General features: G+C 43.8%; 2 protein-coding genes across 20 annotated transcripts in view; one reads left to right on the top strand and one right to left on the bottom strand.

Annotated features, from left to right (window-relative positions):
* Nucleotides 1-387: 387 nt before the first annotated feature.
* Nucleotides 388-7967, bottom strand: APEX2 (apurinic/apyrimidinic endodeoxyribonuclease 2). Of its 3 annotated transcripts, none has more exons than XM_067724290.1 (6): nt 7667-7967; nt 6582-6665; nt 5770-5950; nt 5076-5222; nt 4263-4332; nt 388-1673 (listed from the first exon to the last, which is right to left on the bottom strand). In XM_067724290.1, exons 3-6 carry the CDS (start codon nt 5844-5846, stop codon nt 765-767), a joined length of 1203 nt encoding a protein of 400 aa, XP_067580391.1. In that variant the 5' UTR covers nt 5847-5950; nt 6582-6665; nt 7667-7967; the 3' UTR covers nt 388-764. The 3 variants fall into 3 exon arrangements, with proteins under 3 accessions (XP_067580391.1, XP_067580388.1, XP_067580389.1); XM_067724287.1 differs by having other exon boundaries at nt 7660-7964; XM_067724288.1 differs by lacking the exon at nt 5076-5222 and having other exon boundaries at nt 7660-7966.
* Nucleotides 7968-10764: 2797 nt separating this feature from the next.
* The window catches only part of PFKFB1 (6-phosphofructo-2-kinase/fructose-2,6-biphosphatase 1), a 198810-nt gene continuing 187445 nt past the window's right edge, over nt 10765-22129 (top strand). For 3 of the 17 annotated variants that reach the window (XR_010940066.1, XM_067723903.1, XM_067723910.1), the window contains exon 1: nt 10797-10998. Coding sequence is in view for 15 of the 17 variants with exons in the window: in XM_067723903.1 (XP_067580004.1) it covers nt 10971-10998 (28 nt within the window). In the remaining 2 variants the exon portion in view is untranslated. Of the gene's footprint in view, nt 10999-14873; nt 15450-22129 lie in introns of all 17 variants that reach the window. The other 14 variants (XM_067723898.1, XM_067723899.1, XM_067723900.1 and 11 more) reach the window with 11 other exon arrangements.

Below are 22129 nucleotides of genomic sequence, written 5' to 3'. Positions count from 1 at the left end.
ACTTGTCTAGGAGGCAATCTTTCCTGAAACTTGTGCAATTCCTGGTCCTGCCTGGCAACTCTAGGGTTGAGGGACCCATTTCTTTCTACCCTGTAACCCATTTGTGGCAGCTGTGAGACACATCAGTTGAGAAACAGTGGTTTAAAGCTACACAGCCCACTTGAGCTTTCTGCTCCACCACACCCACCTCCCTTGCTGATCCAACCTCAGCAGTGCAGGGAACCCCAACAACTCAACAGAGCACTTTAATGGTAAGCACCAATCCTCCTTCCTCCCCTCTCCCTGGAAGTTATATCATCAGGTTACAGGCAGTTGGCAAACCCGGGACTGAGATAACGTCTCTGACTCAGCTTTATGGAGCACATCCAAAATGTCCACATGACATGGTGCACTACAACAAAGACACGTACTTTATTTAGGCACAGATACATTTCCCAGGAAGGAAGGAAGGGGTTTAAAATCACAACTTCCTGGGGCAACTGGTTCCTCTGTAATTCTGAGAGGAAGGTGGGAAGCGGGGTGGGGGACTGGGTCACAGCATTAAGACAAAAGAAGCTCACCAGTGAGGGGGAGCTAGGCAGGAAGAAGAGAGAGGAAGGGAGGCCTTGGAGGAAGAAGAAAAAGAGGAAAGGGAAGGGTCCCTGAGGAAGGTGGAGGAGGAAGAGGAGGTGGGAAGGAGGTCTTGAGGAAGTAGCTTAGGAGGAAGCTGGCCTCAGACCATGTACAAGGTTAACCATGCCAGACATCCCTAGGCCTGGGTTGGTTCAGCTGGGCCTGCTCCAGAGGAAGAAGCTGCAGCGGGAGGAAGGGTCAGTGGGAGGACCCTGGGGCCTGGCACACATGTAGAAGTGGCGGCCCAGGTTGGGTCCTGGCTTCTTCACAGTTCGCATTACACACGGCTCCCCATGGCCCCCACACAGAGGCATGGGCAAGGGCCCCCCCAGCAGAGACTTCCAGAATGAGGTCCGTACCTCCTTTTCATCCTTGGCCTCTGAAGCCTTGGCCCGCCCCTCCACCACATTGGCCATCACATCCTCTTCTGAGGTCTTTGGGGTCATGAGGGTGCCCAGGCTAGGAAGCTCCAAGTTAGAAGAAGCTTGGGGACGACTGGAGGATGGCTGGAAGTAGCTCATCAGGTTTTTTTGGCCTCTACTGGAACCAGCTTGACTTGGCCGAGACCTGGTCGAGCGCACACGGGCTTTGTTTTGGCGCATCTGTACCGGTGTTTGATTGCTGAGCTGCAGCGCTGACTGCCTGAACACAGGATCTTGTTCGAGACGAACTAGGAATCTAAGGATCTTGAGCTGGGTGCCTGCAAACTCAGGGAGGAAGCGGGTGCACAGAGGTGGGCACTGTTTTGCTGGCACAGAAGACACGCTTAAGACTGCACCCACGGGGCAGTGGTCAGAGCCCATCACCTCAGGCAGCAAGAAGGAGGCCTGAAAGGTGTCCATGACCAGGGTCCTGTCTCCCAGCACATAGTCAAGCCGAGAGCCATAGTTCAGATGGCGGGCGCCACTGACTGTGGACCAGCAGGTGAAGGCCCCCTTCTGCTTTGGATGGAAGCATCGGTAGCTATCAATGAAGGGTCCCGTATGGGAACCAGCCTGGCACCCCAGGTTACTGAGCAAGTGGTCCATCCACTTGCGACCTGGGTCCTCTTGAAAGCATTCCTGGGGAAAGAGAAGGGGGACAAAGAAAGAGGTAGAACTAGACGCCTAGAACTGGAAGGGGCTTAGATTAACTGCTTTATTTTACAGACAAGAAAATGTGGTTGTTTCAGAGAAGAATGCTTAAGGTCATACAGTCCAGAACTGGCAGAGCTGGGATTCACTTTCCACCCTTACTGATTTAAAAGGCCATGATTCTTTTTCCCCTCTGCATCAGGCTACCTCTACCTTGCACTGGGCCATAAATCCCAGATCTGAAAGCTTGCTGTTAGTTAATCAAAGCAATTCTCAGAACTGCTCACCAAGAGAATGGAAAACAGCAAGTTAAAAGTGGTTACCTCCAGGAAGTAGGGCTGAGGTTAGGAGTTAAGAAGCCTGTTGCCTTTTCATGTAAACCCTCTGGTACTATTTGGCTTATCTTGTTGTGTGTGTCAAAGCCTTCACTGACCACACCCCCTTCCTGAGCTGAGGGGCTCCAGGGTTTCAGGTCTGAATACTTCCTTTGGCTCTGATCCCTAATTCATCATCCATCCAATCCACTCACCCACTCATTCAGTGCAACAAATGTTCAAAGAACACTGATTATGTGCCAGGCACGATACTAGAGACAAAGTGGGACCATGATCTTGTCTTGGGGACCAACAAGGCTTCCTTTCAGGAAGTGATCTGGAGCTGAGATCCAGATCCAGATCTGAAGGCTGAGCAAGAGTAACCCAGGCAGAGGGTGTTACAAATTGAGAGAACAACTTCTGTGATGGGCCTGTGGAGGGAGGGGACAGTATACCCAAAAGACTTGAGGGGCAACCAGACTGACTATCAAGAGGTGATGGTCACTTAGACTAGGGTGGTGCCAGAGGAGACAAAATGAAATTAAGAGATGATTTGGAGCTAGAATCAACAGTACTCACTGACCAATTGAATGGGAAAGGGGGGTAAAGAAGAAGAACACTAACACAATTCCCTGGCTTCTGGTTGGAGCAACCAAGAGGACGATGGTACTATTTAGGGAGATGAGACTAGAAGAGCTGGTCTTGTGGGAAGTAGACATACTCTGTTATTTTGGAAAGATTGTGTTTCTCATGTGATCTGGTACTATTAGTTCTCTTTCCTTGGGAAAAAAAGAATATAGGAAGTGCACTCGAGATATCTAAGATATTTCTAAACTAAGAAGAGAAGGCATAAAAGTATATAACACTATCACAGGAAGCAGCAAAAACAGACTAAGTAAACACCGATAAGGAATAAGGTAGGGAGGATCGAAGGCTTGCAGTTTGTAGTGTACACTCCCTTCCCCACCACCACCACCACCACCACCACCACCACCACCACCACCAGTCTCTCATTATCTCATTTCTGCTCATTTTCCCAGCTGAGAGACACATTTATGTTCCTGTGGCTCTTCTGCAAACTAATCAAGGAATTTTCCTACAGCCTCTTCTTTGAGCCAAGCCTACAGCTGAGTTGGACTGTGCCAGCATAAGTTACTTATCCCTCCCCTTATGAGGCAAGCTATGATGAGAACTGACTTGGAGATTCTAGGGCAGTGGTCCTCAAGCCTGAATATACAATAAAATCAGCCTGGGAACTTTCAAAACATACTGCTACCCTGGCTCCACACCCAATAGATTCTGATTTAATTGGTCTAGGGTTGCACCAAGGTATTGACATTTTTGTAAAAGCTCCTTGTACTAATGTACTTTCAAGGGTTGAGGACCATTGGCATAGAAGGACTCAGAGATGAGAGGTTCACACAAGAAAAGAAGACAGAGGGAGCGGATGCCTACCAATTCAGAGGACAGTGAGAAAAGCCAAAATGAGAATAACTTTTGCAATGGGCAGAGAGGAGACAACCTGGCTGGAGTGGATGGAGTGTGTAGCGGTGCGGAGGATGGAAACGGAGACTGGGTGCAGACAAGAAAGAGTTTTGAATGCCAGGCCTGTGTGTTTTCTCTGCATCACAAAGGTAACAGAGAGGTGTTGAAGGTTCATGAGCAGGAAACATAGTATATTAGGGAAATGATCAAGGCAATGTGGAGTTCCAGGCTCTTGAAATCTGACTGAAACTCTCCAGTCCCATCTCCTGCTACTCACCTTCCTTCTCTGTCACCCCCTAACAAGAATGGGACTTGTAGTTCTCAATGCACACCAGCCAAATTCTCACCTTGCATCCTTTGCTCATCATGCTAGAATTCTTTGCTTCCCACCCCAAAGCTCTGTTCTACTCATCTTTTAAGATTCAGCCATTTTAAGATATCTCCCCTGACGTCCTGGCTGGCCCGACTCCTATTTCCAGGCTCTCCTAACCTCCTGGGCTGCTGTCTCTGCCTCAGCCCTGAAGACACCATTCTATAATTGACTGGTCATGTGTCCATACCCCACCACCATGCTGAGAGCTCTGAGGGGCCGAGCCAGCACTGACTACTAACTGAGTCCACAGCACAATCCTCAGTGCTTTGAGAATAGAATTTCAAACTAAGCTCTGCTTTTCCGTGAAGGAAGCTTGCCCCTGGGCCAAAAAAAAAAAAGCATTGATTGGCTGGCTAAACAGAACCATAGTCAGGAGTGAGGTCAAAGGCCTAGAGGGAGCCTTACCAGGTTGACTGCATCCCAGTGGTCAATGGGGCGGTGGGCTGTATTCAGGTCCCCCAGAATGATAACATGGCTGAAAAACATAAAATGAATGTTCAAAAAGGGAAGCAGTAGTCCTGGCCCATCTACTTTCTCCTGGGCCCAAGATCTCAGATAGACCACCTGCCACACAGAGGTCAAGGTAGGGTCCAACGGCAAGTCATAATAGCCTGCCTCTCCAATTTCAGTATAACCTTGATGCCTTTTACAACTGACCAACACAATTATGATCTCCAAAGGTAACCCTGTTCCCTGTTTGACATGATTGTCTCACTTATCTCTACCTAATGGCATCTTTCTGGTCCTTTAAAGATGAGCTCAGGTACCACTCCCTCTAGGAAGCATCCCTCGATTATGTCAACCTACCCTCACTTTCCTGTCCCTCCCTGGGATAAGACTTTTCATTTGTTCCCAAGTACGTTACCTTCCTCATCTCATTTCATCCTTAAAACTATACTCTGAGGTAGGGATTCATACACTTATTTTACAAAAGAGAAAATAGGGGCAACACTAGCCTTCGGGCTCACAGTGAGTAAAAGAGGAGCTGGGATAGGTGCTCAGAGGTATCTGAGTACAAAACCCATATTTGTATCACTTTACCTGGTCCCCACAGCTCTTAGACAGCAGGGTCTATTCTGGTGGGCCTGCTGGTGTCTACAACTAGGCTGTAAATGAACTCAAAAGACAAAGATCCCATATCCCTCTCAATGGACCTTGACACGGGGCTGGGCACCCGGGACAAGCTCAAGGAAGCCTTGCTGCCCAGGTTTGCAGTACCTGCCAGCTGCCAGGAGGGCTTCTGCTCGGATCTGCAGCAAGCGATAGAAGCGCATCTTAAAGGCGAGCCGCTCAGGCTTCCCAGGGTCCGCATGGGGGCAGTACACGTTGATTAGGGTCAAGGTCTTCTCCTTCCCTTCCCATGTGCTGGGGAGAATAGAACCGGCCCCCGCAAAAGGGGTCACTTTCAAGCCACCCTTCCCCTCCCCACACCATGTGGCTCCCACTTAATGATTGTCTGTGGGATGGAAGTGAAGGAAAGGGATAGAGAGACATGAACAAGCTGGCATACACAGGACTTGAGGACTGACTACATCTAGGATGACACTCAGGTAAACCAGGTGATGGTCCTGCCATTCACAAAGACAGGACACAGAAAGAGAGCAACCTGGGGCAGTAAAGTTGGCTAACTTGCTTCTGAGGCACCTGTGGTAAAAAAGAGAGCTAGTCCTCCTGGCCAGGCTCCCTCTCCCCCCGCCCCCACCCCTGTAGAAATAGAGAACTCAAGGCTCAGAAGAGAATATGATTTGTTCAGGGTCACATAGCAGGTTGCCTTGCCAGGACTGAAGTCCAGGAAAGGCAAGTTTGGGAAGTTTTCTATGGTGAATGTATGTTTATAAGGCAAGCCTTAGAATCACCACATTCACAGAGTTGAACCAGCAATGCTCGGTGACAGGCGGATGTGGGCTATTACCAGATCTTGTGTTGTGTGAGGAGGGCCCGGCCCTCACTATCCAGAGCTCGAAGCTCCTCTTGAGTGAAGTCATCCATGTTTCCGTAGCAACCCACGTCCCCATTCTGAGTGGCAAGTAGGCCACTCAGGCCTTCTTCAGCAGCCACTGGGGTAGCACTGTCCTTACAGAAGGTGGCTACACCTGGAGACAGAGAGGGTACTCTAAGCAGGCCTGGCAGCCAACAGCCTGTTGCACAGTCTATTGCCCCTGCACAGGTCACCCGACTCATCTTCATCAAGTGTGGCTCTCTTGATGACTCCCCCAACTCAAGGGCCATGGATGCCTGAGGCAACTCCTCTACTCAAACCCTGGAATTTCAGTTCCTTCATCTAGAAAAGCTGCAGATTAATAACAGCTAATATTCTAAGTGCTTTACATGGTAGGTGCTCAGAAAATGTTAGCTATTATTATTATCACATGGATTAATTAGTTTAGTCCTTGTAATAGCCCTAAGAAGTACACATTATCTCCATTTTCCAGCTGAGGAACTTGAGGCATAAAGAGGTTAAGTAGCTTGCCAGAGGGTACGCAGCTAGGAAGTGAGCTAGGATCCAAACTCAGGCAGTCTGGCTCCAGAGCTCATACAACTAACCATCACACTACTGTGTTTCTGAGATCCAATATTATACATAAAAATTATCCTTCATATAACCTGATATGGCTTTAGCTCTTGGATGAAAAGCCTACATTTCTTATTACCTTCTCATTAAATATTGAAAACCCTTTCCCACCTGTCTCCATCACTTTAAAGTCCCCAGAAAGCCCGATTTACCAGAATAGCCACTACGGTTGCGGCTGAAGCTGAAATAGGAGTTACAGCCCTCAATGATAGCCAGGGGCTCTGTCAGCACATCCCCTGGAAAAAAAAAAGATGTAAGATTACATCAGAGATAAAACTAGGACCCAGGACACAGAAAGGCTTGGAATTACAGCTGTAGGCTAATTTCTTGCACACATCAGAGCCAGGGTAGAAGAGAATATCAAGTACCTATGATAAGAAGAGAAGCTAAAAAAAGGTGGGGACTAGAGAGGGAATTGTTATCAGAATTACGAGAAAGGGGAAGACTACTGAATGGGAGGTGAAGAATTAGGTGGGAGGAGGCTAGGTGACTAGGTGACTGGAGGAAGTTGGGGGTGGGAAATGGACATATGGGAGAGAGAACTGGGAATCTGAGCTGGGAGTAGGAGGTAGGAGAGGGAATTCAAGGATTTGAACTGAGGATGGAGGGAAAGTAGGTAATGGGTCTTAGAGGGAGGTGGGTGGGAGAGGGAAGGAATCAGGGGATTGAGCTGTGGGGGAGAGGGAATTAGAGGGTCTAAGTTTGGGGTGGGACATGAGGTAGAAATGATGAGAAGCTCTCAGCTGGGGAGGAGAGATGGCGGTAGAGATAAGAGGAACTGGGGATCTGAGATAGAAGTTTAAAAAGGAGGAAACTAGGGAGTCTAAACTGGGGGCAAAGATGGTGTGAGAATTAAAGGATATGAACTGGGGGCAGAAAAGGGAAAGTGGGGGTGTCTGTCTTGGGAGTGGGAGATGGAAAGTGTGTGGCGGGAAGAAATTTGGGGGACTGAGCTGTGTCAGGAGAATGAGTAGGAATTAGAGGATCTGAAAGAAGATGGAGATTGCAAGGGGGAGGGAATTATGGTTCTGCTGAGGCCAGGAGATGATGTCGGAATTAGGAGATCTAGCTGGAGTGCGAAATATAGAGGGGGGATTGGGATTCCAGACGGGCTCTAGGGGGAGGACTCTAAGGATAGAGAAATGGGAAAGTTAAATGATATGGAGCAGAGAGCAAAAGTTAGCGGAAAAGGGAACGTGTGGTAGGGGTCCTGAATTCTTGAGCGCTCACTGGTTACTTTGGTCTCCTGAAGACAGACGATGTCAGCATCCAGCTTGTCCAAAATGCGCCCCATGGCCATGGCGGTACAATTGCTGGGCTCCTCGTTTCCCACCCCTTGCACGGGGCTGCGAATCCCATTGATGTTCCAGCTCACCACGCGCAACATGCTGACAGCTAACTGCAATGCCTTTAAGCCCGCGCCCCACGTAAGTGCGAGCCAAAACCCGAAAATTCCTGTGTCCGCCAGGCCTGGCCTTCCGCGCGCGCATTTGCGCAGGCGTTCTTGTGCGTGCCGCAAAAGGGTCGGACACACATGGGGCGGGGATTCAAGCCCTTCAGTTTTCATTGGCTGGAGAAGCGGAAGCTGAAGGGGGCGGTGTGGTAGCCTAGGGGCGATGAATAGTGAGAGGAAGGCCAGTGGTTGGGCTCCTGCCCCTACCACCCGACACTGGCTTACGTGCCTGAGTCTGACTGCGTTTCTGCTCTGCTGAAAAGTCCCCTTGGTGATTTCGATTACTTACAAACGAGATTTTACCACTTTTTAAGTGGCGGAACCGCGCAGCGACCGAAGCCCCGCCCACAGTGTTCAGACTGCGCCCCTGAGTACGAAGAGGGCTGCGGCACCCAGCGACTAGGGAGTGGCTGGCGTAACCCTGCATGTAAATGTGGGCGGGGGAATGCGCGAAGGGAACTTTGCGGCCGGAGGAGGGAGCAATAAGAAACGCACTCCATTTTGGAAATTAAGATCTTGATGGTCGTCGGTCATCGTTTGCAAATACTTTCTCCCAGTCCTTAGGTCATCTTTTCGTTTTGTTTATGGTTTCCTTTGTTGTGCAAAAGCTTTTAAGTTTGATTAGGTCCCACTTATTTGCTTTATTGCTTTTGCCTTGGGAGACTGATCTAAGACGATATTACCAGGAGTTATGTCTGAGAATTTTTTGCCTATGTTCTTTTTCTAAGAGTTTTTTTTTTATGGTGTCACGTCTTATATTTAAGTCTTTAAACCATTTTGAATTTATTTTCATGTATGGTGTGAGTCTTCTAACTTCATTGATTTACATAAGGCTGTCCAACTTTCCCAGCACCACTTGCTGTAGAGACTGTCTTTTCTCCATTGTATGTTCTTGCCTCCTTTGTCCAAGATTAATTGAAAGTAGGTGTGTGGGTTTATATCCAGGCTTTCTATTCTGTTCCATTGATCTATATGCTTTTGTGCCAAAAGAATCTTAATTAAAAATGTTTAATTTTTATGTTATGTATATTTTACCATATTTAAAAAACTAATAATAAAAGGAATGAGGAACCATCACCTCTACCTAGTTCCAAAACATCACCCCAAAGGGAAATACATAACCATTACGCATTAAGCAGTTAGTCCCTATGCCCTCCACCACCAGCACCTTTATGGCATCAATTTGCTTTCTGTTCCTGTGGGTTTACCTATTTTTGATATTTCATATAAATGAAATCTTTGCAAAATGTACTAAATACCACTTAATCATAGACTTTAAAATTGTTAATTTTGTGTTCAAATTTACCTCGCTTTTTTAATATATATACACACTACAATATATAAAATAGAGAAACAAGGACCCACTATACAGCACAGGGAACTCTACTCAATACTCTGTAGTAACCTGTATGGGAAAAGAATCTGAAAAAGAATAAACAGTATATGATGTATTTTGCTATACACCTGAAACTAACACAACATTGTATATCAACTATACTCCAATATAAAATATTTTTTTTAAAAGGGGGGGAATAATGAAATGTTCTATGTGTAGTGATATGGAAAGATCCCAAAACATATTGGGGGGTGGCAGGCTGCAAAATAGTGAGTATTGAACCTTTTCAATAAACCACGGGGAAAATGAGGGAAAAAAAGAAGCACTCTAGTGGAGTAAGATTTAGAAGAGGGCCTCTGGCTTTATTGGGCTGGGGGCGTGAGATGGGGAAGCTGTATCAAGCTCACCCTGTAGTCATTATTTGTCTTGGGCCTTATAGCATCCCTTAGGATGTGGCCTGACAGGTACTTCCTCTTTGCTCTGTTTCTCAGATTATTAAAATCAAGGCCAAGAGAGTTTAAGTGGGCTACCCAAGTTCCAGAGCAGCACTGTCTTCCAATATAACCTATGGCTCTTCCATATGCATTATCTCATTTCATTATCAGGGCAACACTGTAAGGGGCATTGAGGCTAAGAGAGGTTCAGTGAATTCACCCCAGTATCACAGAAGCAGTAGAGCCAGGATTCAACCCCTGTCTTAATCAGCTCAAGGAATATTTTCCTGAGTAAGTTTTTTCTAACCTCCCCAGTTAGATCTTTTCCTCTGGGCCCCCACATCACCCTATGGTCCATTCTGTCACAGCGCTTACAATGCACAGCTACCACTGATTTCTATTTCTGTCACTAGACTGCCAAGAGCTTGAGAGCAATGACCATATCTGATTCATCTTGTTAGCCCCATCCCCTAATATAGCGCACAACACATATTAGGAGTTAATAAATATTTGTTGAATGAATGAACAAATAAAGGGCAATAGCAAGAGCATCAACAGGTTAGTGACTTGTTTTTGATAACATAAAAATAGAAATAATAGACATGCCCAATGTCCAGGGAAAAGCATAACTTCGCATCCTTAGGTTCCTCACCCAGAATTGTGGCATAATTACTTTTCCCCCAGAATTCCATAGCCTTAAAACCATCATTCTCAGTGTCTGCAAAAAAGACCCAAAGAGCTGCTTTTCCTCCTGGAGGACTTAAAGGTTACATTCTAGTTGTTGCCATCAGAAAATAGCCCTGCAATTAAAATTAAGATGTTGGTGCTTTAAGCTTTTCCATGTTTTGGTGGTTATTGGCTTAGGATTGAGTCCCAAGAGTGGAATAATTAGGACAAAGGAAATGAACATTTTTATTGCTCTTGCTTCATATTGCCAAATCACTTTCCAGTAGGGGATCGTGCTGATTTACACTGAAGACCAATCTGAACCAGCCCCAAGGAAATCCAGATCTTGCCTGTTTACATTGCTGGTTTTCATTTCCCCATTCTGCAGTAGCTTGTTAATATTAGTTCTGACCTTTGGGGCAAGGCGAACACATGGTTGGCCTGAAGAGAAAAGGCTCTGGGTGACTCAGGAACTTCTTTGGCAGCTGATATTTCAACAGCGGGCACACACCCCCTCTTACCAAGGGTACTTCCCCAGCCTTCCCAGGGAGCCAACGAGTGCCTCCAGGCTCCCTGCTTGATGCCACTCTCTGTACCTGCTTTGGGGGTCTAAATGCAAGAGAGCCGTGTGTCGTGTATTGGATAACTAGCGATGGAAGAAAAAACCTCTAGGAGAACAGGTAGGTGAAACAGAAGGAAAAATAGATAGGAGTTAACACAAACCCAAATCCATTCTTTAGGCTCTCTGGAAAGTTTTCTTGGAATAGGTGGACACTCAAACTGTTCACTAAAGTGTATGGGAAGTTGGGGATAACATGATTTCTATATTTCATTATCTATCATCCATTCTGACGTGTCTTTGTGGAACACTGGCCCAAAGGGCAGTTCCCTAGCACTTTAGAAGTCTCTTTAACATGGTCTAGTCCAGTTTTGAATGAACTGGGTGATAGAGATTGTATCTCTTACCTCCCAACTGGTGTATAAAGTAGGGCTGGTTTGCTGTGACACTTTGAACAAGTCTTTTAGCTTCTCTGGGCTTCAATAGCCTCCTCACCAAAATGGAAATTGAAGTCCCTCCTATTTCCCTCAGAGGACTGTCACAAGGTGAAGAGGAGTGGGATGACAGGAACTAAAGCTCTTCTGAAATATTTCAGGACTTCCGTGCTCTGTCTTAGTGATCCTACTTTTTCTGTAGCCTCCACAGGCAATACCACACATAACCCTCCAGCTGCTCTTCTCCCTGAGTGACTATGGTCTGTGGAGGGCTACTCCTAGGACTAGGATAGAGCAAACTTTGGGCCCCAGGCATGGGGCTGAAAGTAGTAGGGGGATGGTGGGCCAGGGCAGTGGCCAAGGAGGAAGTGGATCCTAGGCTGCTGCCACAGAAGGCCTGATATTCACATATAGGCACCTGACCTGTAAGCATGCAATCTCCCCTCCTCACCCTAACACAAATGCATTCACACCCACACACTCGAAGAATTACCAATAAGAAGACCCCATTTGTGATTTTGATACCCATCAGTACTGTCTTGATACTGCTTTTAATGAGATTCTCCCATACACTCCATACTTTGGGAGGATGGTCAGGATCTGTGGGCCTCAGGTAGTCATACTTTATGCTTTTCCTCCATAGAGTTAACCCCAAATTAGAATTTGTGACTCAGCTCTTGGTCTTGAGTGAGTCTCTGATACTGAGTGAACAATTTTTTCTGTAACCATTAATTGGAACTTTTTTCTGGGGGGGGACTTCATTCTTTTGTTCTTTCTGTTCTGCCCCATTCAGGGTTGAGAAACTTTCTAGATCCTACTACCACCTTCTACCTTCAGACCAAGTTAGTTCCCCCACCCAGTTCCCTGGATAGCTCTCTTTTTATAAAATTTACCTTTGTTGAATGGGGATTATTTGTACACATGTTCATCTCATCTAGGGCAGAGAGATGTAGATTGAGCAAGTCTCCTCTGTGCCAGGGCCTGAGCTGGACACCTGGAAACAGATCACAGATAACTGAGATCCACTCCCATCCTTAAGGAGCTCACAGTCTAGTAGGAAAGTAGACCGGTAAAAGGTGGATACTTGCACAGATAAACAGAAGCATATAGGCAATGTGGGAACCAAAGACAAGGCTTCTCAGAGGAGGTGAGCATTGAGCCTGGCCTTGAAGAGTGAGTCAGATTTCACTGAGAAGGGAAGGGAAGAGAAGGCATTCCAGGCTGAGCAAAGGCCCAGAGGCAAAAAAGTACACAGTAAGTTTGGGGGCCTAGTGAGTCAGCTGGCACAATTTAACCACAGGGGTCTAAAGAGAGACATGACTGGAGAGACACGTTTGATTGAGAAGAGCCAGGGCTGAGGCCTTCCCATAAAGCTTGTTTAGTTTTCCTACTTCTGGGGATCAGAATTGATAACAATGGTTAAAACACACACACACGCGCACACACACACACACACACACACACACACACACACACACACACACTCAGTTCCAGGTAGTTTTAAGTTGGGTTTTCAAGCCTGGATCCTAAGTTTACCCTTTCAGACCTTGTCAAAAGCCCACTAAGCTCCTATCTCAGATTTCCTGCTGCTAAATTTATCTTTCTGCCTCTTGGCAGGGTCATGAGGACAAAACTGTAAACATAGAAGAGGGGTTCATGTGACTGGATTGATTACCTCGGACAAGCCACTTCCCCTCCCTAGACCTCAGTTTCCCTGTGAGGCTAGTGAGAATGTTTGGAAGGAGCAACTATGATGAGGAATATGTTTCTTTGTGGGCCATGGAAAACATACATGTAAAGGGTTATTATTCAGATTACTAGCCTTAGCAGAGTGATACCAGTTAGGAGACTTATTACGATTAAGAGAGTTGCATGTCTTCCAAACTCTAGTTCTAAGACTCTAAATGTTCTGAGCTAATCTAGAAGACCACATTCTTAAATCAAGCTTGATTGATCAGTTAACCAAAGAAAAACCCTGGACTGGAGAAATCAGATCCCCAGTGTTCTATTTCTAACTTGGTGACTTAATTTACTATAGGATCTTAGGAAAATACTTCCCTCTCTAGGCTTCCATCTTCTTACCTGAGAGGGTTGGATGCAATGATTTCTAGGGGACTTCTGTATCACAAAACCAAAAAAGTAAAAGTGAATTCATCTTTCTAACTGATTGGCATGAGCTCTTTATTTATTATAAATGTTAACCCTTTGTCATAATTTTGTAAGTTTCCTTTACTGAGTGTTTCCTGAATGCTCAGCATTACACCAGAAGTTGCATATTAGCCAAGGAGGTAACTGACCTTTTACTTCACAAAGGGAATCAGTGTTAGGTAATATATAATGAACATTTTCCAGGTTACTTTATATGTGTTAACACATTGAATCTTCAACAACCCTAAGGGAGTAGGTACTCTTATGAGATGAAAACACCACGGCACTGAAAAATTAAGTCTTCTACCCAGCGTGTCATAGCAAGGGGCAGAGGTGGGATTCCACTCCAGTAGTGTGACTCCAGAGCTCATTGCTTTTAACCACTGTTATCCACTGCCTCAGTAGATTCATTTAGAAGGGCAGGCTTTGAAATGTATTGAAAGTTTGGTATGATTTATACACAACAAATGGAGGGAATCTAACCCTTATGTAGACTAGGATTCTGAGAATATATTTTAGGGAACTTCTTAAAAGGCAAAGTGGAGCTGAGAGCATTGGAGGTCAGGGATTGGAGATTGCTATCCCCATGAGATTGCCCCAGTGTTGCCCAGCTCAGTGGAAGAAATTGAGCTTTCTTGTAGCCAATCACTGGAGGTTCATCAAGGGGTGGGAAGGTTGCAAAAGAATGAAGTAAGAGCACACTTGGACGTCTTCCAGGTAAGCTATGCTGTTAGATGAGTACTACACATAAAAGCTTCAAAACAACCAGGGGGATGGGGGAGGGTAAAGCAGAGACATCTGGGTAGGATGGCTCTGGCCTATGGACTTGTCCTACTTTGAGGCCATTGCTCCCAACTCACCACACTCTGCCTGCTGCAGCCTCCCCCGCTAAGCCTCCATCCCCATGACTTGGCATGAAGAACTTTAGTATGGTTCTGGGTCAGATCACAATGCCTTTCTCCCTAGGGGACCTGATGGCAGTTGGCAGTCATGTGAACAGTGCTTATCATCTCTCCCCCTAGCAATGGCTGCATTCACTTCTCTTCCCAAGGTGTCCGATTTACTCTGATTTATTTAGCTTTGGCTGGAGAGAGCATAAAGATGATCAGATAGTGCCCATCTCTCCGAGAGTGTCCTGGGTAGCACATTTTAGGAGAGAGAGGCCCTTCAGTAGGAAAGGTAGCAGAATTCAGGGAAGACAAGGGTTGCAATGCCATTTGCGGGGGAGGGCATTGAGGCAGTAAACCTTCTACTTCCAGTTCAGACCTAAGATTGCTAGCTCAAAACATTGCGTTTTTCAATAGGGACTTTGTGCTTGTGTATTTGTACTTGGGAATCTTGCATTTCTGATGTGGATCTCTGTTTCTGGGTTGGAATTTGACATTCTACTTGGGCCTGTTTTTTTATTTTGAAGCTATGAAAGCTGCTGAGATCTGCCTGCATCACCTTTTCCTCCCCACCCCACACAGGATATAAGCACGTGATCTTCGGTCTTTTATTTGCATACTCTACTAGTCCTGTCTTCATTGGAGGGAAGTGACTGGCCAGACATGGGCTGTCTTGCTGGCTGTCTTCCTTGCTGGGCTCCAACTTATCTCTTATGTACACAGCCCTCGGAGTTCAGAGGCCTCTGCTGACCTCTGTCCAACCTCTCCTCTGCACCCAGGCCCCCACTGGTACATACAGGAGCAGAGGCAGACAAGTCAGGCAATGACTAGGAGACAGGAGAGGGGCTGGAGACAGGCTGCTAGAGAGCTCAGAACCCCAGCACACCTCCTTGTCCCAACTCTGTCCACCACCTGCTGTGACCACAGCAACAGAAGAGACAGCTAATAAGACAAAGTGAGGCCCGGTACCTTGAGGACAGTGGTGTCATTAGCTGCGACGCCTAGGATGTCTCGAGAGATGGGAGAACTCACCCAAACCAGATTGCAGAAGATCTGGATTCCACACAACGGTGGCAACAGCAGGCTGCAACGCAGGAGGGGCTGTAAGTGGGGTTTGCTTCCGTGGGCTTCAAGGTGGTGGTGGTAGAGTGGATGTAGAAGAGCAAAGGATATTCCCCCCAACCACCCCCACCCCAACCTGAAAGTTGGAATAGATGAGCAGCTGGATGAAATAGCTGTAGGATAGATAACAAGAGGCTAATGTCAAAAAGGTAGAGAAAGAAAGATAGAAAGAGAGAGATGAAGACAGAGAAAGAATGAGGATTATATAAAGACCATCATAATCAGAGGGATTTTTGACTAGGAATTTTTTTCTTTCTTCACCAGAGCTTGTTTGGAATACTTCTTATTGGAAATTTGATGTTTCTAGTTCAATGTTAGCCTAAATGTTTTATTTTGGCGACATCAGTGAAGTGTCTGGAAATTAGTACTGTCTGATAGTGCTTGGGTGAAATAAGGTGATGGTTCCTGGCATTGTTTCTCAGAGGACAGGTGATGGGTACACAACAGTACCGTATCATTGGTCGGTTTTGCTCCTCCCCTTTCTCAGGCCTCTTCTAATAAGCCTCTGACTGGGTTGGGAAAGGCTGGGTGTCCTGTGTCCTGCATTGCCTTCTTGGCACATATGGACACTTTTGCTGCTCTGGGGAGTTGAGGGAGAAGACATTCAGGGAAAGCCTGCTGGTGTAATGTTCACTTTGAAAATTTAAGAAAGAGCAGGTTCAAAGGGGAAGCAAACAAAACCTGTAAAATATATTTTTTAAGTAGACTATACCATTTCCAATAGATAACAGTGTACAGTTGTGGATCAAGGTGCTGCCAGCCCAAGAATGTTGGCCTGAGGAGCCATAAGGTGTGCAGAGATAAGACAGCTGTGGAGTGTGGGACCCAGACATCTCAAGGACCAACTGACCAAGCTTCCACTATGCTAATGCTAGAGGAGGTCCAGGCTCAGGGCTAGTGAGGGGAGGATCCAGGAAGATGTAGGATGTTAAATATACTATGTAGAATGGAGGCTGTGGATAGAGGGAGAGGGGTAAAAACCAACCTCCTGTTCTTCTTCCTCCTCCTCTCCACCAGCAGTTTCAATCTCTCATCTGGTGATCTAGGAGCCTGGATGAGACTGAGAATTACACCCCACCCTCACTCACCAAGCCACTCTGTCCTTTCTAAGGGGCTGTTGGGTTTAGCTGGCAAGCAGGCAAGCCACTCTCTGCATACCTGGGTCCTCCATTGTTAGGACCCTTATATTCCTGGGAACTCTGTCTTTCAGATTGGAGAAATAATAGATATAAATCACCTATTATAGTGTTTGTCATATAGAGGGTGCAAAATAAATATGTGCTCACTTTATTTCTGAGCCCGTCTTTCCTCAGCTGGAAGACAGAATTAATACCTACTTCCCCATGTTGTTGAGGTGATTCAGTGATTCAGACTGCCTAGCTTTGAGTCCCAGCTCTGCCACCTCCTGCCTCTGTGACCTTGGACAATTCTCTTAACTTACCTGTCCTTCCATTTCCTCACCTGTCAAAAGAAGTTAGTAATAGTGTTGTGAAGATTAGAGAACTAAAGCATATAAAATGCTTAGAAGAATGTCCGGTGCATAGTAAATACTCAATAAATCTTATTATTATTATTATGATTATTTAAACAAGAAAGTGGGTGTGTGGTCTTTTTGCCCATCATATCCCCAGCATCAAGCCCGAAGCCTGGCACATAGCAGATACTCAGTAAATGGTCGCTCTGTGCTACTTCCACTCTACCACTCACCATAGCCAAGCATGGGGCTCTGTGTATACAAGACAGTAACTCATTAGTGATTGACTGAATTATGTCAGACCGCAGATATAATAAACTTAGCTAGTGCCCTGGGCAATGTCTGCCTCACCTCCCTTGCTGAGGAGGCCAGGTTATTTACCCCAGAAAGATCTGAATTACCTCCTGCTCGGAGCATTCTCTCTAGAAGACCTGCCCACCCCCACAGTGGGCAGTGGGGGAGGGGATGCACACAATCACTTAATGACGGTTTTGAGGATTAAATGCATTAACGTGTGTAAAGTGCTTGAACAGCTGTGTATATTCATCTGTGACTTGGTTTTTCGCATTCAGTGTTATGTTTTTTTGTGCCATGTATAATATTGTTGCATGCAGTTGGTTTATTCTCCTTGCTGTGTAATATTACATTTTGTGAATATCCCATGATTTACTTATCCATCTTACTATTGATGTACCTTTAGGTAGTTTCGTTTTGGGTTATGAACAATTATGCAATGAGGATTTTTGTCCCCATAAATTTTGGAATCACTTTTTCAAGTTACACACACACACACACACACACACACACACACACACACACACACACCCCTTTTGGGATTTTGATTGGAATTACAGTCAATCTGTATATCAATTTAAGGAGAATTAACATTTTGTGATATCGAGTCTTCTGTAAACATGGTGTGCCTCTCTATTTAGACTTTTTCGATGTTATTTGAGTGAAGTTTTATAAGTTAAAAGGGCTTATACATCAGTATAAGACTTTTTTTGCTTATTTTTGTTGCTATTGTATACCTTTTTAGAAAATTACATTTTATACCAATTTATTGCTAATGAGTACAAACATAATTGTGGTTTTTTCGTATATTGCATTTGCAACTAGCAAACCTGATAAACTTTCTTATTAATTTTGATAATTTATATGTAAATGACAGTTTTCTTTTTTCCCTTCCAATCCTTATTTTTTAAAATCTCTTTTCTTATATTACTGCACTGCTAGGACCTCCTACCTTTGATACATGCGCACCAACGTCGAATAGAAATGTTAGTATTGTGCATGTTTATGTTGAACCTAATTTTAAAGGTAATGCTTTTAAAGTTTCACCATTGAGTAAGTTTGCTATAATTTTTTTTGTAGATACCATTAACAGGTTAAGAAAGTTCCAGTTTGTTCTTAGTTTGCCAATAGGACTTTTTTTTACTCCTATCTACTTTATTTACTATTATTATTAGCCAATAATAATTATTTAACAAAAGATTTACCTTCTTAGCAATTTTTAATGTGTACAATATTATTAACTGTAGGCACTATGCTGTACAGTAGATTTCTAAGATGTATTTTTCTTGCAAAAACAAAACTTTGTACCATTTGACTAATACCTTCTCATTTCCCCTGCCCCATCCTAGCCCTTAGCAGCCACCATTCTATTTTTTGCTTTCATGAGTTTGACATTTTTAGATCCTAAACATATGTGGTATCAAGCAGTATTTTTCATTCTGTTCTTGGTTTACATCACTTAGTATAATATTCTCCAGTTTCATCCATGGTGTTGCAAATGGCAGGATTTCTTTCTTTTTAAAGCCTGAATAATATTCCATTACATATATGCATGTATATGTACATTTCCTTTATCCATTCATTCACCAGTGGGCACTTAGGTTACTTCCATATCTTGACCATTGTGAATAATGCTGCTGTGAATATGAGAGTGTAGGTATCTCTCTGAGATACTGATTTCAATTTCTTTGGATATATACCCAGAAAGGAGATTGCTGGATCACATAGTAGTTCTCTTTTTAACATTTGGAGGATTCACCATACTGCTTTCCATAGCAGCACCGATTAACATTCCCACCAACAATGTATGAGGTTTCCCTTTATTTCCACATCCTTGTCAACAGTTGTATTTCATTTTTTTAGGATAGCCATCCTAACTAGTGTAAGATGATATCTCACTGTGGTTTTGATTTGCATTTCCTTGATAATTGATGATGTTGAACATCTTTTCATATACCTGTTGTCCATCTGTATGTCTTCCTTATAGAAATATCTATTCAGGCTCTTGTCCATTTTTAAAGTAGGTATTTGGTTTTTTGGCTGTTGGGTTGTAGTATTTCCCTATATATTTTGGATATTAACTCTTTATCAGATATAAGGTTTGCAAACATTTTCTACCATTCCACAGGTTGGCTTTCATTTTGTTGTTTCCTCTGCTATACAGAAGTTTTTAATTTTATGTAGTCCTACTTATATATTAGGATATTTTAAAGATGAGTAAATGTTGAATTTTATAAACATGCCTTCTGTATCCACTGAGATGACAGGTTGATTTTCTATTTTAATCTGTTAATGTGAATTACATTAGAGGTTTTTCTTGTTTGGAACTTATCTTGCAATCCTAGGATAAATAAAAACTGCTGGATTTAGTTCATTAATATTTTGTTCAGGAATTTGGCATTTCGTTTATGAATGAGAGTGACCTGTACATTTTCCATTCTCATAGTTCCAGGTCCCTGTTTGACTTTTGTGTCATAAAATGAAGTGGGAACTATTTCCTTTCATTCTATTTTCTCACAGAGTTTGTCCAAGGAACTGTTCGTTCTTTAAATATTTAGCACAACTTCCAGGTAAAAATATCCGGGCTTGGTGTCTTCTTTGTAAGAAAAATTTTAATGGATACAGCCTTTTAAATAGCTATAGAATCATTCCAGTTTGCTATTTCTTCTTGTCAGTGTTGTTAAATTACGGTTTTCTAGGAATTTTTCTATTTCATGTCATTTTTCAAATTTATTTGCATAAACTTCTTATCTCCATATTTTTAAAAATCTCTGTTGCATTTATATCCTCTTAACCTTGTTTATATGTACCTTCTCTTTCTTCCTCTTGATCAATCTTGCCAAAAGTTTGTCACTTTTATAAGTTTTTTAAAATAGTCAACTTTTGGCTTTCTGATTCTTTCTGTGATGTCCTTTACTTTTTATTTAGCTATTTTCCTTATCATTATCCTTTTCTTTTCACTTTACTTGGATTTATTCTGTTGTTCTTTTTTTTTTTAACATCTTTATTGGAGTATAATTGCTTTACAATGGTATGTTAGTTTCAGCTTCACAACAAAATGAATCAGTTATATATACACATATATTCCCATATCTCTTCCCGCTTGCGTCTCCCTCCCTCCCACCCTCCCTATCCCACCCCTCCAGGCGGTCACAAAGCACCGAGCTGATCTCCCTGTGCTATGCGGCTGCTTCCCATTAGCTTGAGGCTATGGGGAGGGGGAAGGGTAAACTGTGACAAAGCGATAAAGAGGCATGGACATATATACACTACCAAACGTAAGGCAGTTAGCTAGTGTTGTTCTTTTTTTAATTTCTCGAGTTGGATGCACAGCTTATTAATTTTCAGACTTTCTTCCTTTTGAATATAAGCATCTGATTGTATAATTGGCCTACTAAACAGGGCTGATATTCCACAGATGCACAATTGTATGGACATATGAATTTTAAAACTATTTCCAGACCATTTGGTAAATACGCACTGCTCCAGGCTTTCTTAGTTTCTCCATCACTTACCCAGTAGCCCTGGCCACCTCAGTCCCTTTCCCAGGACTGCTAAGACCTACAGATTATCATCCAGCAACTAAAGGGTTAATGCCTAACACAGAAGGAGGCCTCTACCAATTGGTGCCAAGCCCTATGGGCCAGCTTCTGTTTTGACAGATCAGTGCCCTTGCCATTTCCAATTTAATTCCATTCTCCTTAGAGAACAAACTTTGTAAGATTTCAATTGTTTGAAATCTATCGAGATTTGCTTTATGGACAAACGTGTGATAATTTTTGGTAAAAATTCCATGAGAACTTGAAAAAAATGCACATTTTACAACTGGGTTCAGAGTACTATATACTTCAATTAAGTCATCTTTGTTAATCTGGCTCAAATGCTCTATATTCTTCCAGAATGTTGTCTGCTTGTTGATATGGAAAATTTGTTAATGTCTCCTTGTAACTATGTCAATTTTTAAAAAAATCTTTATTGGGGTATAATTGCTTTACAATGGTGTGTTAGTTTCTGCTTTATAACAAGTGAATCAGTTATACATATAAATATGTTCCCATATCTCTTCACTCTTGCATCTCCCTCCCTCCCACCCTCCCTATCCCACCCCTCCAGGTGGTCACAAAGCACCATGCTTCCCACTAGCTATCTACCTTAAGTTTGTTAGTGTATAAATGTCCATGCCTCTCTCTCGCCCTGTCACAGCTCACCCTTCCCCCTCCCCATATCCTCAAATCCGTTCTCCAGTAGGTCTGTGTCTTTATCCCTGTCTTACCCCTAGTTTCTTCATGACATTTTTTTTTCTTAAATTCCATATATATGTGTTAGCATACGGTATTTGTCTTTTTCTTTCTGACTTACTTCACTCTGTATGACAGACTCTAGGTCTATCCACCTCATTACAAATAGCTCAATTTTGTTTCCTTTTATGGCTGAGTAATATTCCATTGTATATATGTGTCACATCTTCTTTATCCATTCATCCGATGATGGGCACTTAGGTTGTTTCCATCTCCAAGCTATTATAAATAGAGTTGAAATGAACATTTTGGTACATGACTCTTTTTGAATTGTGGTTTTCTCAGGGTATATGTCCAATAGTGGGATTGCTGGGTCATATGGTAGTTCTATTTGTAGTTTTTTAAGGAACCTCCATACTGTTCTCCATAGTGGCTGTACCAATTCACATTCCCACCAGCAGTGCTAGAGTGTTCCCTTTTCTCCACACCCTCTCCAGCATTTATTGTTTCTAGATTTTTTGATGATGGCCATTCTGACTGGTGTGAGATGATATCTCATTGTAGTTTTGATTTTCATTTCTCTAATGATTAATGATGTTGAGCATTCTTTCATGTGTTTGTTGGCAGTCTGTATATCTTCTTTGGAGAAATGTCT

This window comes from Pseudorca crassidens, chromosome X (assembly GCF_039906515.1).
Source record: "Pseudorca crassidens isolate mPseCra1 chromosome X, mPseCra1.hap1, whole genome shotgun sequence".
In the NCBI taxonomy this organism is placed as follows: Eukaryota; Metazoa; Chordata; class Mammalia; order Artiodactyla; family Delphinidae; genus Pseudorca; species Pseudorca crassidens.
This window is presented reverse-complemented; position numbering and strand designations above follow the sequence as displayed.